The sequence below is a fragment of the Cygnus atratus genome, chromosome 8 (genome assembly GCF_013377495.2).
Source record: "Cygnus atratus isolate AKBS03 ecotype Queensland, Australia chromosome 8, CAtr_DNAZoo_HiC_assembly, whole genome shotgun sequence".
In the NCBI taxonomy this organism is placed as follows: Eukaryota; Metazoa; Chordata; class Aves; order Anseriformes; family Anatidae; genus Cygnus; species Cygnus atratus.
The window spans coordinates 7,129,969-7,149,713 of NC_066369.1; the positions used below are offsets into that span (position 1 = coordinate 7,129,969).

Consider the following 19,745-nt stretch of genomic DNA (forward strand, 5'->3'; position numbering starts at 1 on the left):
GCTTTTCCCTGTGTAAAAGGCCTGCTGTTGTCTTGGACTCAGACTGTTTTTTGGAGCTGCCCCTTGCCCCTGGTAGTTCACACTAAGCTGTTCTCTGGCAGTGGAGGACTGGCTTCAGCTGAGCCCAGCAAGGTAATTAACATACTTAGCTGTGGGTAGCTAACAGGCTGCGGCACTAGGCCCTGCTGGGGTGAATTAAAAGCAAGTGCAATTAGGCCAATGGAAGAAAAAAATGCATTTGATTAAGGTAGCCAGCAAAACTTCGGTGAGGCAGTTGAGCTTCATTATTTAACAGCTGCGTGACACATGTCTTGTAAATAATTTCACACATGCAGAGCATTATCATAGAAACTGCAAATTTCATGCTAAATTTTCCAGTCTTTGGCTCTTAGTGCGTTCTAACCTCTTCCATTTGTGTAAGAATTATGTGTGACATTTCTCAGCTATTTTGAGAAGTACTGCAGCATACCAATCATACAAAATAGCAGTCATAGCCCGTGAAACAAGTAGCAACTGCAGCCAGTAACTCAAGCATTTGGTTAACATTACTGCCATAGATTTACTGTGCATTCTCTACCTCCATATCAGGAGATGTAACCTTTTTAACATCTTAGGGAAATGAGATGAGGCTGGATGATTTCCCACAGTAATTCATGGTGTCAGGCCAGGATAATAATGGTTGGCAAGATCCCCCGACTGAGTAAATGAGGATTTTTATTACCGGTGGGGACACCTCAGGGTTTTCATCCAGTAATCCCCCTGGCTTGTGCATTTAGCACAACTCACAGCAAGGTGCAGAAAACAACAAAAAAGAATGCTTCTGATAAATCATTTGGTTAAGTAGCCTTTAAAAGCTGGTGTTTTACTGCTGAAGGAACAGTCAGCTACTCCTTTACAGAATTATGATTAGTGTCTCTACTGCTGGGAGCAGTGTCGGAGCTGTATGTTAAAGCACTGCAGCCTCTTCTGCTTTGTTTTAGACGTCTTTTCCTTCACTGGCTCCTTCATTTCTTAACTCTGCTTGTGCTGAGTGCAGAGCACTCCGAGTGTTGCTGCTTATTCTTTGGTGAGACCAAACAGCATCTGCCTGGAAAACAGCAGAACTGCATGATAAAAGCGGGGTGACTCCAGCACGGTGAGCTCCCTCCAGCAGTTTGTGTTGATCTAAATCTTCATTTCTCTTTGTCTGGGCTTTATTATTTTATTATGTTTTCTCCCTCTGCCTCTAAGGTGTATATTCTGTCTTTCAAGCTGAGTTTGTGAGCTACAGATCCAGACCTGGACACTACTGACAGCACAGGTTAAACAAATACAGTTTCCTGGATACCACAGGAGGTCTGGGCTGAGTCTGATCATTGCAGAGTAGCCATGCTGCTTGTTAATAGGCTTTTCCTTCCTTCTGCTCTTTGGCTTTCCCCTGGTTGTGTAGTTTTCCCCTCGCTTGGCCCGGGCTTGGACACCCGCTGGTAGCAGTGGGGTAGAAGGAAGGTAACAAGCTTCCTTCAAACAACATTCCCCCTGCTCATGAGGGACGCTAACTGAGGGCTGGCTTCCAACAAGAGCTGCGTCAGACACTGGAAAGCTGCTTTTTACCTCTGACTTCCCCTCCTGCATGGGGATTTTGGGATAGAGCTGTAAACCGCATCTCTTATTCATTTGAATCACTTGAAGCAATAGCTGTTATTTTTTCCCTTCTTGTGCTGTAAGATGCTTTTTTCCTTTGCTTACCTGACTGGCAATCTATCACTAAAATGCATCCCCTTTTCTCTTTTTAATGATTCAGTGTGCTCTCTCTTGCTGTCCTGTCCCTGAATACAGCTTTGAAATTTGAAGGGAACTGTCTCCTGCAGCCATTATATGTTCTCCAGTAGAGAAAGTATACAAGGTATGGGTATGATTTTTCTTAGAAATGGGGCCAGATAAAATGGAAATTTATCAAAAAATGGGTAGTTTGGGAACCTGATAGTACTTTTCCTTCTGTATAACTTAGGTAATGTTCTAGTTCCACGTGAATCCTCTGTTTCTGGTTGGACAGAGGAAAGGAAGCCAACAAGGTTAGTCAAAGTTAAGTTTACACAGGCTAAGCAGTGAGTTCAGAATATGCATGGCCTCTAGGCAGGGGGAGGATGGCTTTTGCAGATGCAGTGGCATGTTTTTGATTTTTCTGTTTCTGCTTGGAAAGCTAAAAACTTGGCTGTAAAATATCTATTTATTTTTTCTTCTGTCAGAAGGATACATTTTTTTCCTTAGTCCTTGTTGTCTTACCCTTTTCTGGTTCTGAAAATGTTTCTTTTGTGGCTTTTATACTACACTTACTCATTTTTTTGTATCAGAGTTCATAGTTTGCATTGATACTAAACCTTCCAACTCAACTGGAAGGCCAGTATATGGCAAAGTACAATGTTATCAACTTTGAACTGCTAAAAACCTGCAGAATAAGAATTGAGTGTAAGGATATTTTCTCTTGATGATATGAACAGCTTATCTCCATTCTTGACAAATGTACATTCTTCTAGAATGTCCAGCTGTAATTTCTAATATTTTATGAAATAACCAACCTATGCGGCTATTATGAAATAGCCAACCTACGTGCTCCACAGAGGGAGACACACTCTTTTGAATGCCTGGAAACCACTGCAATATTGGTCTTTTGTTTCCCAGAAAAGAAGCCAGAAATGAGTTTTGGAAAGTTTTGCTGAGGCAAAAAGAAAAGAAATCTAACTGTGGCTTCAGCCAGACTGAATCATGGAGTGGATCAGAAAAATAATAGAAGGGGAAAAATTAGTTATATTATGTGACATCAGTAGAGCATACAGCTTAGAAAAGTTTTGCAGAATGAAACCAGAAAGGCATAGCCATCCTGAGAATTGATGTTGAGGAAAAGTGATAGATTAATTTATTTGGCCTTGAGGTCTGGTAAAGTAGAGGAGGAGAAAAAGGCCTATTAGCGAATGTGCATAAAGGAAAACTGATAGAAAACATCTGAATAGGGTGCTTTGAAAATTTCTGAACAAGATACCTTTGCTCAGAAAAGGTGGAAAAATGAAAGAAAAGTGTTTTAAAGGAAAAGACTCCTGCAAAGCAAATGTCTAGGTTTAAGAGTACTCTTTGTTGTGATTAGCAAATCAACCAAGTCAAAGTAGATCTAATTTTTATCACTGCCAAACATAGGTTTTGTCTGTGGGCTAAAAATTATGTATAGCACTCTGAGGACATGTGTTTTGAGAATATTTTGTTTAAAGGAAAGTTAACCTGGGCCTGTGACACAGCTTGATGTTTAAGAAACTGCTCTGTAGTTTCTGGAAAATGTGAGATTTCTTCAGTCTTTCTCCATCCAATATCACAAGTTGCAGGTGATAAGATAGGTGATAAGATAACCCATGATATACCAACAGCCGCTGAGGCTGAAGGCAATGTGGTAATACAGGTATGACTAAATAGGTGTGTGTGTGTATGGTAGTAGATCTTAGAACACAAATATGGCAATTCTCCATGATACAAAGAAAAGGTTGTTTAAAATGGCACTTACCTGTATACCCAAGTGGGCAGACGCAGTCGTACTTTCCTATCTGGTTGAGACACGTTGCGCCATTCAGGCATGGATCTGACACACATTCATTCACTTCCAGGTCACAGTGCTTGCCTTGATAGCCTGGGACGCAGTAGCAGGAGTATTCATCGACCCCATCCCTGCACACAGCTCCGTTGTGGCATGGTTCAGAAATGCATTCATCAAAATCCATTTCACAGAGAGTACCTGTGTAACCTGCGCTACAAAGGCAGGTGGGCCCAGCCACGCCATTTTGGCAGGTGCCTCCATGTTCACAGGGGTTTGTGTCACACACGCTGACGGCTCTTTCACAAGTAGTCCCATTATACCCAGCAGGGCACTCACAAGTGAAGCTGAGGTTTCCAGGAGAGCTTAAGCAGGTAGCATTTTGAAGACAAGGGTTTGAGGAGCAAGGATCAGAGGTTTTATTGCAGAGTTCCTCCATAGTGTCAGGTGGTACATCTGCACAACGGCAAGTGTCGTCCCTGTGACCAGCAGCGCACGTAGAGTTCTTTTGGCAGGAATTTGACAGGCACCTGGTATCATTTCTCATGCAAAGTGACTCTAGGAAGGAAACAAAAAAGATCCTGAGGACTTCTACCACATTTGGAGTAAACCAGAGTCAAATAGGTGCAATTATTACCACATTGTTTCAAATTTAATAGCTCCAATTGCTGGATTATGAGAAGAAAACAGGGCCAGTAAATGTGCAGCACATATTGGTAGACTAATAAATGTAAAGTGAAAACAGTTATGGAAATATGAGCAGAATTCTCACTTCCAGCAGCCATGGCTGTAGTGCCAGGACTGTGAATACATTATTTAACAACGATATTGTCACAACAATATTTGTGACTGTCAACAGAGATGACCAACAACATGGAATGCATTTACATATGTTTAAAACAGGTGGTGTGTGTGTTTTTGTTTTTTTTACTAGAATGAGGAATTGAACAACATTTTTCAGTGCAATACCATTTTGGATTCTTTTGTGGTGGAAGTTTTATTGTATTGGAGTTCAACAAAGCTAAATGACTTGGGTACGCTTTAGTCTCACATGACTGACTCAAACTATTACGCACTTTGAGTTGGTTTTGACTTCTCAATTATAAATACTACTAACTTGACATCTGTACAGCACTTCCACCGTAAAGAATCTCCCAAATACCTGAGATTCAAAATAGTACTCTGAGAGCCTTCCAGCCTCTGAGGCTGGAATGACATAGTGGACATGGTATAAATATTTCCCTTATCCCCCAGGAACTGAGCTCCTGGCATCAATTAAACACAACTTATAGTTGCTGCTGCTGTAAAGACTAACAGGTAATAACAATAGCTATTTCTCACTTCCCAATGAAGGAAGAGTGAGCTGCTACCAGTATTGTTCATGAAACACAACTGAGAAACACTAATAGAGTGAGAGTAGTGAAGGGCATTCTTTCCAGTAAAAGAAAAGAATTTTGCTATGAAAATGTGTAATTGTTTTAAACCTGATTAATTGTCTCCATAACAAAATGAATGTCCACGTTTGGCTAAGCAGGTATACCACCTTTAACTGAGTGCTAGTTGTACCGAATAATAGTGAGGATGGCTAATGCTGAGTGATTGAGGTAGGTGTGCTGACCTGGGCTGAATACTCTGCAATCACAGCTTCACTGGTTTGGTATGGGCCAATGGAAATGGTGTTAATCATCGGTGTGCATCCTGCAGCACTTAGGAATCTCATTACTTGGGGATATGCTGGCTCCAGGCTGTGGAGATGGTAAGACCCAAATGGAACTTTTGCAATCCACATTTTTATTGGGACTGTCCCACATTACAGAGCTTTCTTTTCAGTCTGTCTACTTAAAATTAATTAAAATTGCATGTTTGAAGAAATGTTGCAAATTTGAAGGATTTAACTGTGATTAATTTGCAGCATTATCTAACTATTATGCTATGTAAACTGCAAGAGGTAAGGTCAACCACTGAAGTATTTCTTAAGTAGGACCACTGTGACTTGAGAAGCAATTCAGTTAATTACTACTGCTTTTCCAGACATGATATGCCTGCAACATCTCAATTTGTTATAATTACTGTATGTGAGAGAAAATGAAGAATTTGCCAGTTTGCAGTTTTGATAGCAACATACTAGCTTTAAGCAGTGATTAAAAATCTGCATACTTCACTGAGACGTTAACAGTGGATGAAAACTGAGGGAAGAGAAAAGGAAGCCCTAAAAGCGGAGTCAGTAGTGAAGGCAATCAATTTGTCTCCAAGGTGACACTGCAATGGGAAAAATATAGAAAGGTAAACCTGTTCTGGAATTTTTTAACAAGCATTTTAAGTTCAACACCTCTGGCTTTTATAAAAACAAGTTTCTTATGCAGAAATTGCCAACAGACAATACAATATAACCAGTATTCCTCAGGGATGCTTTTGTCTGATTTGTACATAAAGCTTACAGCAAAGCAATACAATTTTTCAAGTTTTATCTTTATTTTCATTTTTTTTTTATTATGTATATAGTTATTGATGAATACAAGGATTCTGATGGGCTTAGCAGAGATGTAATCACTGCTGAGTTTTAGCTTGCTTGTGATTTAAAAACTAGGACCAAGAGTTTTTGTTAGGGGTGATAAGATTCAGCACAACTGCACCTTAAAGAGGTGATCATCAAAGGATAATTTATCAAACTGTGTTTATCAAATGGTATGCAGTTTACCAGGGCACCCCATGATTTTTTGACAAAAGTCATATTCCTAAATCATATGAGTGCTTCAGAAAATCCTTGGAGCCTTCATAGTTAGAGGATCTATTCTCCACTTACTTTCCCACCTATGTTAAACAAGTTATTTGCAGTACATCCCTTCCTCCCCGTCAACATTCAGTTTTCCTGCAGCTCTGGAGCCATGTGGAAGGATGGAATTGGAAACCTAATGCTATTGGGAGCTGCATGGAAACAGCAGAGGAAGATCAGAGCATGTGGAAGCTGAACACACCCATGCTATAGGATGTGATGTGGCAGATTGTGATTGTGTCTGATGAAAAGGCTAGCTCAGTTTGAGCTGATGATTAAAGAATATTTTCTACTACATTTACAGAAAGAGTTGTAAGGGAAATAAGTGTTTAAATGTATTTGGAGGCTTTATTTTTGGTAATGTTGCACAAGGATAATCCGAAAAGGCCTTGTGTGGTAGCTCTGACAGGCAGGGGAGTCATTTTCATGCTTACCCACTCAGGATCACTTCAGTAGTGACTTGTTCTGACAGATTCTTAAAACTTACATGTAACATCAGAAAAATGGAAACAAAATGCTGATCACTTTGATTTACACTGACTGACACTTGAGGTAATTATCTGGCTCTTTATAAACATTGATACATTAATCTAATTACTAGAGGAATTTGTGCCAAGCATTTTACCCCATGGTTAAGTCCTTTTCATGCAGTTGAGATATTTGGCAGTAAAATTCCTTGCAGTAAAGCTTGCCATCTACTGGAAAATCGTCAGTATTGCCAGAAACGGCAGTATTCTCTATCTTTTACAAGAGCTGGCACTATTAAATGTAAGAAATGCTGAGAGACAGTAATTTTTTTTTCCTCATAAACAAGATTACTTAAGTTAAAGTGCTGCTGTTCGTTACATAATCTCGATTATTCATATACTAATCAGTAATAAAAAAACATGATTTTGCTGTGGTACAGACATCTCAGTGGTCAGAAACTGCTGTAATGAAGCAATACAATATTGTTTGGGAGGTTGGAAATGCATGAAAATGAATATAACAGGGCAAAATTAAATTAGTGGGAAAGGTAACAGGGTGGGAGTTCTGAACAAGCTGAAACAATTTGGCACAGATCTTCTGAATCCTCTCAAAGAAACCAGTGTTCTTCAGTTATGCAGGTAATGTTAAGGAGCCTGATCTCAAATCTTTCCTGAGAATGTGAAGTATTTTTTTTCTAGATTCTGTTTGAATCAGAGCTAGAGCATTCATGTGTGCTTTTCAAAATATATAATATTAAATTGATAAAAGTAAATTGCCAGTTCTCCAGTTCTGAGAATCTGATTTGCAATCTTAGCCATTCAAAGTCCACAAACAAAACCTAGTAAGCTGTGTTGGGTTGTTTTTGGCAGAAATTTCTTTCAGTAAAAATTTATTCTTTCTTTCCGTGGCTCTTCGCACAAGTTGGTGAAATATTTTAGTCAGCAACAGAATTTAAAATCAAATTTCAGTCACTGCTAATCACATTGTTATAAACTTGAGTTCACTTGAATGTGGTCCTGCCTGCACTTTGCTAATCACCTCATCATGCCTGGAGACTCCTTGTAATTCGCAATGCTATCATTCAAATGTGCCTTTTTTCCCTGAAGGAGGACTCCTGGCTTGACAGAGGTTCTCAACACTAACAGCTTCAGGGTCTTTTTACATATGCTGCAGATTTTTTCTGAGCTTCTTAACAGAGGCAGTCAATTTTCTAGGGAGAAAAATAAACAAACAAGAATACTATGAGGAGATAGCTATCTTCTTGATGCCCGTACTCATCAACAATGATAAGTTTACAGTGGTTTGGGGAGTATTTTTTTTTTTTTAAACAGCTATTACTTCAAACTTTTGAACTAAATTTTGGATTAAAATGAGGAAGCCACACCAGCTAAAACAGATAAAATAATTCACAGCGAAATATGACTTTTTGTTTGTAACACATACACTTTGGAAAGGAATGGGTACTGGAAAACCATTCATGATCCAGCAGAGGTAAACTAAGGCCAGATACTGTCTTCTAATACCTAAACATTGTTAAAAACGTGAATATTAAGGTATTATAGGTCTGCAGTTCTGTCTCTAATCTTCCTTTCTCCTGTTGCAATAGACCATTTGCTGGCCTATGAGTTGAGAAATTAAACTTTAAAATATTCATGGAAATATAAGGAAACAATGATATAATTGCAATTTTTTTTTAATTGTTATAAAACCAAAACAACAACAGAAAAGCAACCTAGGAAATATGTGTTGAGGTTTTTTTGTTTTGTTTTGTTTTTGCTTTTTTGTTGTTGTTGTTGTTCTTAGTTTCCCAAAATACCTTATACTATTGATACCTTGGTTGTGGTCACTGAGAGAGAAATTGTTCTTGGAACTAATAAATCAACAGTTGCTTCCCTTAGTGTTGTTATTTCAATGTCTCCCATCGACACAACAATAGCATATAGCATTTGCTCACAATTGAGGGTTTACCTTATGATCAAATAAATTGAATAAAGAAATCATTGGATAACTTGAGGGTAGTGAGGGCTTAGGTAGTCTGATGTCTTGAGTGAGAAATAAGAATCTTTGATGCTTGCATTAGTTTCCTATTTAAAATTTGTCTCTGAGATTTTAAAACAAGTGTGTGAAAGTGTCACTGAAATATCAAGCTCTTCAATTTTAGTGCGATCGTGAAATAATTAGCATTTAACTGGAAATATTCAAATATATCCCAAGGCATTTAGTGTTGCATTGAAGAGCACGTAGCTTTGGTATAATTAGGCATATCACAGTTTTTCTGCACTGCACCATGACATGGAAAATATAGTTCATCACTATGACAATAACTTCCTTGCAAAGACAACCTTAAAGTTGTGGGTGTGCATATATATCCAATCTTATGTATCTTGAAGAACCAGATAAGCAATGAGTACAGCTGCATAATCACCAGTGACAGAGATGGGATCGGATACTTTTGCCCTGAACTAAAAGGTAGAGTTGCCATTCATGGATCAGCATTTGACAGAGGGGGAAGAAAAGGACAGAACAACATGCCATGCTGGATAAAATGGAGTCAGGTAAGGGGCTGTCTGAGCCCTCAAAACAGCTTTTCCATCAAGATTGTCTGAGAATAGATCACTTCATTTTTTTTTCCCCACAGTTCTGATTTCCAGACTGAAATCTCAGACTTCCTAAACATTGCACTAACACTATTTCATCTCTACTCAGTCCATCTCCAAATATGTTTGTCTACTGTCCTAATTACGTAATGTAATGAGCAGCCTGTAGATACTGTGGTATTATTTCTCCTTTGCAAACTTCACCTGGGATGGAAGTGCCTGACCTGCTCTGTCCACAGCTGGAATTACTACTCCATCTGCTCAATGAGGAGGTGTACCTTGGGAAGGTATGAGCAAACTTCTGACAAACTAACAAGAGCTTGTCATTGGGGCTGCAAATCCTGTGGTCATAAAGGGTTAATCTTGAATCCCTAACTTCAGTTGTGTGTCCAAAATGTCATAGCATGTTGTTATAGAAACCACTTTCAGGCTTTAAATCTTGAATCACGAATATTACCATAGTAACCGCTGCTACACACAGGCACAAAAGAAAAAAGGTGGTTACTCAAAATATTGCATTACTATTGAAAAAGACGGTTTTCTTTTCAAATACATTTGTATCAGCAAAAGCAAAGTAAATTAACAACATACCTGAAGCCGAAGTATTATATTAGCATCAGAATAACAACCGAATAGCAATAAAATTGTTGAATGTTGTTTAGGAAACACGTTAAGATCAAAGCTATTTGTCATTCAAATTACAGAACTGGTTATTAAATCAGTGTCTCTATGTCGTCCTTCTCCTATCATTTCTGCAAGCTCATGCTAACTTGGTGCTGCTCCCCAAGAATGAAGGATGCTACTGCTTGCTGTCATTTTCTTTTGCTGTCTTTTTACCTCTGTGCCATCCCAGACTTATCCTACGAACACTTCAGCAGCAGTCCTTACAGCCACACCTACTGACACCTAAGCACAGCAACAATTTGACAGGCTTTCCTACAAAACAGCCGTGTGGAGACTACCCAGCGAGCCACAGCAAGGTGTGCTAGTTCAAAGGCGCTCACTTGGCACGCTTTCCAGCTGGTGCAAGAGTGATAAAAAGAGAGGAGTGAGTGCAGCTCATTAGCTCGTGAGTTGTGTTGTCAGCAGTGGGCAAATGGAGCAAACATCTCCGAAATGAGGTAAATGCTTTCTTCTCGCAGTCCCTGTTCACTTTTATCCTTTGCTTCAGCGCACTAAATACTTTTTGGCTCTCACTTTATTTTGTATCATACTGCAGTGTCTATGCTGGGAACAGGAGGAAAATCAGGCCCGTGAGCTCAGCAGGCATCCTGCAGACTGACTTTGGAAGATTTTTGGTCCAATTGGTCATCAAGGCATGGTACTACTAGCAAAGCCATAGTCAAGGGCAAGAACACTGGTTTCTTATATGAATAAATGAGTTCATCCACTATTTTCTTTTACCTTTACACCTAGTGCACCACTGCAGTTTAATTTGATAGTGCGTAGCTGTCATTGTGCTTTTACTGTGCGCAGGGATTTTTGTTTATATAAGATGCAGGCCCAGAAGGTAGCTGATACCAGTTGCAATAAGTGGCATAAACATTGATCAGAAACTGAACCTGGTTCTGCTGTGCAATCCCCACTACTCTATATGCTCTATTGGAATATAACATTCCTCTTTAATAGTTTCATGGTATGTTCTTATCTTTTAAGTCTGGAGAGGAGTAAAGACAGGAGTGTAATGATGATCATTTTTAGTTGAATTCATGCAGCAGAATTTATTCTTAATGCTACAGAGCAGGATTCCTCTACACAGGGACATGGGAGATCAATGGGCAAGTGACCAATAACTGCAATATGTGGTGGAGGGAATCTGGGGGACAGCTTCAAATCAGCTTTTCTATCAGTTCTTTGGAGGCAAAGAACATGGATAATCAATTGTGCTAAAAATCTAAAACAATTTTAATTAGGTACTAAGGATTCAGTTGATGCCTTTCTTGCCTGCACTGCTTCTAGATCTTCAGTAAAGCTAGGGACATCCTCGACATGTAACTCAGGACACAGAGCCATGTGTGTAAAGGTCTCATCTGTGAGAGAAAATGTTTTGTAGAATAAAAGTGATTTTTTTAGGGCTGGGAATGTAGTCAGAATCATCTCTTATACTTCAGAATGTTATCGTGTATTGCCTGCCATTAGCAAGTTTTTTTGGCACACTGATGATCTTGTTTGGATGGGGGGGGGGGGTTGGAATTCTTTTGTGAAAGGTGTTGCTCCTGCTTTACTCTCAAGAGTTAAAAGATGGGAGCATCACACCTTTTAAATTTAATGGAAGCACAGTCTGGCATTTCCAAACCTGTCAATGTGAATCCAGGGATGGGGGCATGTGGTGCTGAGGAACTGGAAAAATGAGAGCAATGCTTGCAGCTAGATGGGTACCACCTGCATTCACAGTTTTGATAAAAAGGAGGGGGAAAACATACACCTTGGAAGCAGGCACATAGCAAACTAACAAGAGAAATGGTGCCAGAGCCCAGAGGGGCTGCAGAAAGACAAAAACATGGTCTCGCTTCTCTGCATCAACAGAGAGATTTTCTGAAACATGGGGAGTAACAGCATAAACTGTCAGTTTGTGAATTTGGGTGAAATCCAGTGACTCCCAGTTCTGTCTGAATTCCAAATAATGCAAACGGGGAAGTGAAGGAGCTGTTGCATCTCCAAGAGGCCAGATCTTGCGCTGAGAGACACCAGGCCTCATGGCTCCTCTGGTGTCCAGAAGCGGTTTGTGGCTCCGGCTGCTGCTGGGCTCCTGGCTCCTGCTGCCAGGGGCTCAGCTCGGTGGCCTTCTTAATATTGCCTCTTAATATTTTTCTTAATATGAGAAGGCATACACTAGCACATAAAGGTACATAGCTGCAAATGTTTGTAACACCCATTCAGGTGTGATTTCTTTTTCCCAGTCAAAACTAGATACGTTTAAAGGCCTCAGCGTTAGAAATGCATCAAAATCTGTAATATACGGCAAGAATTTCTCCTTAGGTGAGGGATATTTTCACATCCACTTTGTTAGTCACGGATTCAGGATCTTAGATTTTCATTTCCATAAGTCATGGTTAAATTTTTGCTTCCGGAAAATAGGTGTAAGCTCATTGGTCAAATGCTGGTAAATCATAGGGAAAATGTTATGGTCAGGTGTATGAACAGGCATATGTTGACAGCCAGGTTTTGATGACTTCCAGTCAACATTGTCTGCACAAGCGCTTGTTTTTACAGCATCTGGATAACCAGAAGATGCCATTGAGGCATATTGTGTCAGACATGCCATATCCTTTCTGCACAGCCAAACCTCTAGCAACAAAACACACATTTAGAAAATGATGTTTTTTAACATACACTAGAACGGGCGAAAACCATGACAAAGTGCATGTTGTGGTTTAGCCCGGCTGGCAGCTAAACACCACACAGCCGTTCGCTCACCCTCCCCCCTCCCTCTCTGGGATGGGGGAGAGAAACAGGAAAGTGAAGCCTGTGAGTTGAGATAAAGACAGTTTATTAAGACAGGAAAATAATAATAATAATAGTATTAATAATAATAATGTGTATGAAATAAGTGATGCACAATGCAATTGCTCACCACCCGTTGACTGATGCCCAGCCTATCCCCGAGCAGCCGGCCCCCCCCACCCCGGCTAGCCACCCCTATATATTGTTCAGCATGACGTCAGATGGTATGGAATACCCCTTTGGCCACTTTGGGTCAGCCATCCTGGGTCTGTCCCCTCCCAGCTCCTGCTGCATCCCTAGCCTGCTCGCTAGCAGGACAGAGCGAGAAGCTGAAAAGTCCTTGGCTTGGTGTAAGCACTGCTCTGCAACAATTAAAACATCAGCATGTTATCAGCGCTCTTCTCATCCTAATCCAAAACATAGCACCCTACCAGCTACTAGGAGGAAAATTAACTCTGTCCTGGCTGAAACCAGGACAGTGCATAAGGGTTTTATAGATTTATTCCATCCTCTAGCTGGCTTGCAATGCTTGCTTTGAAGTCTGTAAGGAAGCGAATGTTTTAAAGTTTCTAAGTGCAGAGCTGTGTACTGATGTGTGCAGATGTGGGGACTGCCTCCAGTAGGTTCTCAGTAACACAGCTGAGGACTAAACTTTGCTGAAGTCAACAAAATGCAGCAGAACAACGAGATCAGCTCCAACTTTTGACTAGCGTCACACTGATGACACAGCCACCGGAGCGCATGCTGTCCCTCCAGGCTCGCTGAATGTATAGTCCTTTTCTCACTCAATTTCAGTTTCATGCAATGTAACAGCACTCTTGTATCAAAATCATGATGCTGCTTCTCTAGTCTCTTCAGACTTTAAAAAACAATCAGCCCTGGGGCAGATTAGCATTATTTTGCTGGATACACAGAGCGCAGTGATTTAAATGCTACATGAATCAGAAGAAAGCCTCAGTGCAGCTACAATGTACAGAGTGCAGAGGAATCAAAGTCAGTCTTCTGCAGATTAGTAACCTTCATAGGGGAGTTCACATCCTAGCCCTTTCTGTTATTTACTAAATCCTTTTGTATAGAAATCAGCTATGATTTCTTCCTTACACGAGATAGTCATGAATTGGGATTTAGAGACTACTTGAGGAAAGTTGCAGCTCCTGTATTGCAGGGCAGGCTACAGGTGAATGGGAAGACTGGCGCAACCAGAAACTCCACCTGCTGAGCTCTGATGCTGAGAGCTGCTACCAGTGAGGCCAAAACCATCACCTTGAGATTGGTGGAGAATGATGATATGGTTGTGATCTGTACCAGTTGCTCTTACTGACCTCCCACAGGTAAAAATCAGTCATAGACCTGAGAGAAGGATGCTACAATGTGGGGTTTTCCAGTAGGAGAGAATGCTACAGTTTCAGGTAAGAGTGAAGCTCCACCATGGTCACTGCTCCAAGGTGACCTCTGTGGTAGCTTCCCTCACCTCCAAGAGTAGCAGATGGTAGGCATATTGTGGCCTCCTAAAAATATTCTGACTTGAAACTGATGATGAAAGATTTAGTTCATGGCTTTACATGAGGAGGTTATGTCTTACTTCTAGAGTAAGTTCAGAAACAGATCCTAAGAAGACTCTAAGCCACATGAAATTACATTTCAGACTAGTCTTGGTCTGCAGACCATCATGGTTTCCTGTCCTCTTTTTTTCAAGAACGGTTTGCTTATTAATGGCAAAACTGTATGTTGACCCCCAACACACTGCAGGGCTGTCATTCCAACTTTCCGTAACAGCTACCACCCTTTCCTTGCCCATATTACAGTCCTAGATAGGACTGGCTAAACTCTTGCTCGATGACACCTAGGACTCAATTGCATCTGATTGCAATGCAGTGTAATCAAATGAAACAAAAAGCTGAGAGAGAAAAAATAAATAAAACTCATATTGTCTTCTCTGTCATAGGAGAACTTGTCTTGAATGGAGTTTGAGGGACAACGGAAACTCTTTTTCCACAGAGAGATATTTGTGAACTTCTGGAGGCTGCTAGGAAAATCAGAACTCTTACTAGAGTGGAGTTACAAAGTCCCCAGTTTGACATTTACCATCCTGTACAGATAAAGAGCTGGTTTTATCACATGGTTATTCCTGTGGTTTGTTTGGCTTCCTTTCACTTCAGAGCAGAGCACGATGACTGGTCTGTGTAGTCGTGTTCACAGTAAAGCGAGCCGCTGAGCTCGTGCCCCTGCCAGGCCAGGCAGGGCTGGTGGGCCTCTGCCATCATCAGCCCTGGCATATTTTTGTGTCATAGCACAGCTCGGGCTGGCTGGGTCACCTGATGTTTCCTCAGAGTTCAAGGCTGTATGTGCCACTCTAGTCCAGATGCTCTACTGAAGGACAGTTCTCCTTCCCTCACTCCTACACAATAACAGAAAAGACCTGAGAGATATTTTTTGTTTACAACCCCCCCATCTTTATGCCTGGTGCTTGGAAACTTCAGTATTGTGATATATCATCTGTAGAAGTGCCGGATCATTTAGCAGTACAGCCATAGCCAAAGGTGTTTTCCAAGGCAGTTGATTTCTTTACAGCACTAATGTCTCTATTCTAACTCAAAGCATCAGGAACCTGTCCTCACAGAGAAGTGGGATGTCAGACTGGCCTTTTATCCTGAAGTTTCCTCGAGGTAACAGATCACAAGCTCGTCTTCGGTTTTGTGTGGTTGCCCACAGCTCAAGTACGGGATGTTTTCTGCAACTTGTTGCCTGTCAGGCCCAGAGCACATTCCCTCTCCGGCCATCTGGCTGCCAGGGTTCAGGGCCGACGCTCACGGGAGTCACCCGGCCCAAAGTAACAGCAAGAATAGGAATTGAAAATCCCCTCTGCCATTAGGGCTTTCTCTGAAACCTTTGTGAGGTGTTTATTGTAGAGGTATGGAAAAACGAGATTCACCAGCATCAGGGCATGCCCAGGAGCCTTCTGTGGGGAACACTAAGGAATAATTCCTCTCACATTAGAGGAATATCACTAAAAGGCAAATTGTTTCAATAAGCCTAATGAGGGGATGTGTTTTAGCATAAAAACTCCTGCCACTAGGGCATTAAATACCTCTTATAAATGAAAAATATCCAGCAATCCTTCATCAAAATTAGAGCAGCGTGGCATTTGCCAGTAAAAGGGTATAAAATTTTAAGGCATGACTAAACACTATATAGTAGCAATCAGTATAGTGCTATCATTTTTGGGGGGAGGAGTTTTTTACTTTCTCTGTTCATAATCTCATTTAATTCCTCTATTTTATTTATGTAAGCAACAGATCCGACTCCTCTCTCCTTCCTTTCCCAATTCCCTTTCCTACCATAGATCTTTTCCAGTCATTCCTCTTCTCTTCCTCTGAGACCTGAGCCAAAGCAGACTGGGGTTTGCCAGGCAGCAGTGGGAAGTTACAGGAACTTGGTGAAAGTGACTGTAGTAGCTGTAGCCCCAAGATACAGGGTCACCAGGCACCAGCCTGGCAGCGTAACCCAGATGCCTCCAGAGCTGTGCTGAAATGCTCACGCTCTAGAATGATCCAGGGGACAATGAAGCTGCTCTGGACTGCTGTTCCCCTGGAGATATGCTTTATCCCTCCCTGCTGCAGTGACAGTGGAGCCTTGTGTCACACAAATCCTCTCACAGGACACAGGGAGAAAGAATACTGTATTTTGGGTGCAGAGCCCTTTCTCACAGTGATACCTGTCCTGCCTTACCAGTACAGAGGACGTTATAGGGCAGGATCCTGCCCCTACTTTGTATTAAATTATGCTATATAAATAAATGAGATCCGTGTAATAATAAAGGGCTGACCAGAAAAAAAATAAGAAAGATTTGATGGCAATAATAAATATGTGATAAATATCTAATGACTGTCTCACGGGGGGCATTTTGGCCGAGAGCTCCACGATGGGGCTTGTTTGATGATCCCAAAGGGCACCACACAGCATACTGTGCTGAGAGGCTGCAGAACAGATTGGGAAGTAATTCGCGGTACTTAGCACCTGGGGATTCTCAAAAGACATTTTCTCTTAGGATCACATTTCCTTTGATCGGTGGGATTAATTATGGACAGTCTTGGACAGAACAAGGCACTGCCACTGTGCTCCTAAAATGGTGTCTCATTTAAAAGGAACAAAATATCTTAATTAAAGGGTCAGCTGTGGTGTCTTTTCAAGACGCTTTGGTATTGATTTGACCATGGTAGACTACTTTAACAAATATTATTCCATTAATAATCAAGGGAGATCATAGGCATAACAGCTTAAGAAGGGAGTACTAAAATGTTTGTCCTTTAACTTGCCAGGGCAGTTAGAGCAACACCATCCAATGCAGCATTTGGAGTATAAAATATACGGTTCAAAAGTGGTTGTGCTTGTGTGGGGCCCTCTCCTTTGTGTCTTATTTATTAATTGCATAGAGCCATGCTTCATCATGTGATCTCAGATATCTGTATTTAAAGCTTAATTTTACCTCTGGATAAATGGAAGCATATTGTTTCTGCTAATAATACTTTAGACTAATTTTGCTTCTGTTCTGCTTTTGTCTTTCCTGTGCTTTAGTCATCATGTTTGAACAAAAGAATTTTGCCACAAAATTGATGGCAGCTGTGGCAAATAGCAATAAACTGATGAGCATCCATTTGTAGTTGTGCATGCCCAGTTTACTCTTAGTATTGTATGTCCATAATTACATATTTTGATTTATTTTTGTCATCTACTATCAACAGAAATTACATTTGTTGACTAGGAGAGTTTTATTTCTGTATATTCTGTTGCAGCAAGAAATTTTTACTAACATTTTCTTCACCTTGCTGTGATAAATATACCTGCTTAGATGCACGAATCACTATATTTTCCATGTACAGCATGTATGGCTTACATTCGAGAAACCAAAATGTTAACTTTATCAGCAACCTGGGGCAGATACCTGTTGGGGCAGCTACACAGAGCCAGCTGCAGGTTAGTCAGCAGATTACAAATCAGCACTTTTGCTCCCTTGCCCCTCCTTGGCTCATTAGGATGCTAATGGGGTGGGTGGTGGGAGGTGGCTGAGGTTTCTTGTAGCTCTGGAGCCTGAGCCTCTATCTGGTTATTCAGGCATCCATTGGCAGGCTAGTCCTGCAGTTTGGGAGGCTTTAGTGAAGAACCTATGCTCTGTAAGGAGAAGTTAATGCCTAGCTGCCAGCTCTACTGTCCCGAGCACTGAGGCAGCTGGCCCTACCCAGGCAATTTGGTGCTCTGCTCTACACAGAGCTACTTGTTCACCTGGATCACGAGGCACAGAGCTTCTCTGAGGGAGGCCTGGGGCTCTGCAGCAAAGGAAACCAAGCTTCAGACTACCTCCCTTCCTTAGCTACCTTAGGGGCAAGAAAGCAAGCTGCAGTAATGGAGCATGAGAGGGAGAGCTATGCTTGTAGTGGAGAACTCATGCTTGTCTGACCCACAGGAACCGCTGCGTGTCACCTGCTGGGCGATGCAGTCTGCCCTGCCGATGGGCTCTGCTCTGCTTTGTGGTAGATGTGCTTTCACTGGGCTTTTCAGGTAAGATGCGGATTGTATGCAAGTATCATATAGTTCTATAAAGGAGTTGTTGTATTAACTAGGTGTTCTTAAAAGTACTAAGACATTTGGATTAGTATCAAAGCTGCCTGTGTGCAGAGATCTCTTGTGTGTGTGTGTGGGGGGAATAATGTGATTCCTAATGATCAGAATTCTTATTCAAATTGATGTGTTTCAACCATTTGGCAAAATAACTAAAGCCTGACTTGTCAAAAACGTATGTGGTCTCTAAGCACTTCATTGTGTCTGTACCTACCCACAAAACAGTTAAGAAATTGTTCCGTTAAGAAGTCCACAAAACAGTTAAGAAATTGGTCATCATGAGCTTCACTAAAAATGTGATTGAGATCCTCAGAGTAGCTCCAGATTTCCAGGTTTGGGTCTATTCTTTACCTACTTTTACCTACGTTTATTGACATCGGTGAATTTCCTGAAATCTGTTGTCCTAGCTATTGTACAAACATAGACCTAAAAGTTTGTTCCCAACTTTTTAAAATACTGAAAATCTCAGGCACGTTGACAATTTTTCGAATGGTCAATATTTTCTATGTGTTTATTGCTCTCTGGCATCTAAAAAATGCCAAATGTTAATGTTTTTACTTTTGGAGTTGCTATAGTGACCTGATTTTATTTCTAAGTGCCTGGCTAAGCAATGCCTTCCAGGAGTGTTGAGGGCTTTATCTGCATGTACAAGCAATACTGATGCACGGGATACCAAGATTCTTTCAGACTTGTACACCTGCCCTTCAAAACTTTTTTCTCTCTTTTCTTTGATCAGATTCTTTGAGCAGAGTTTCACTAAACGTAGTTTGCTTTTTTTTTTTCCCCCCACTCCTAGATTATTTGGTACATAAAACTTCCTAGTTACTTCACACACGCTGATTTTTTTGCCTCCTACAACAACATTCAACAATTGTTAGATCGATTGATAGGCAATACTTTCTTTCTAGGCTACATCTGTAAGTTGTGTTTTATTATTAGCAAAGGGCAGTAACACTCCAGCCACTCTTTCTCATCTTTTCATCTTTTTTTTCTGGCTGCCCTGAAGAGGGCTGCAAATTAGTTGCTGAGGAGTTCCTCAAGTCAACACCTCATACTATTCTAGCAGGCTGCGTGCCCCAGGAGGTGAGCTGATGTTGCTTTCGTAAAGGACCTGAATTCAGAGCAATGAAAGTGGCTGTCACTTCAACATCTGAACTTCAGGTACGGAATCCACAACTGCCAACTGAGTTCTTTGAGCTGTTTTTTTGCCAGCCTTGGCTGAAGCTTTCATAAAGCAGCTTTTATTAAAATCTACTTGGAATATGATTTTGAAAAAGCAAGATCTTCTTTT

The 19,745-nt window shown here is 40.9% G+C and overlaps 1 protein-coding gene across 1 annotated transcript in view; it reads right to left on the reverse strand.

Moving 5' to 3' along the window:
• Positions 1-4,783, reverse strand: part of CRB1 (crumbs cell polarity complex component 1) — a 69,920-nt gene extending 65,137 nt beyond the window's left edge. The window contains exons 1-2 of the mRNA XM_035537429.2: positions 4,633-4,783; positions 3,530-4,114 (exon numbers count right to left, since the gene is read on the reverse strand). Coding sequence (XP_035393322.2) covers positions 3,530-4,114; positions 4,633-4,783 — 736 coding nt within the window. The remainder of the gene's footprint in view (positions 1-3,529; positions 4,115-4,632) is intronic.
• Between the last annotated feature and the right edge of the window lie 14,962 nt (positions 4,784-19,745).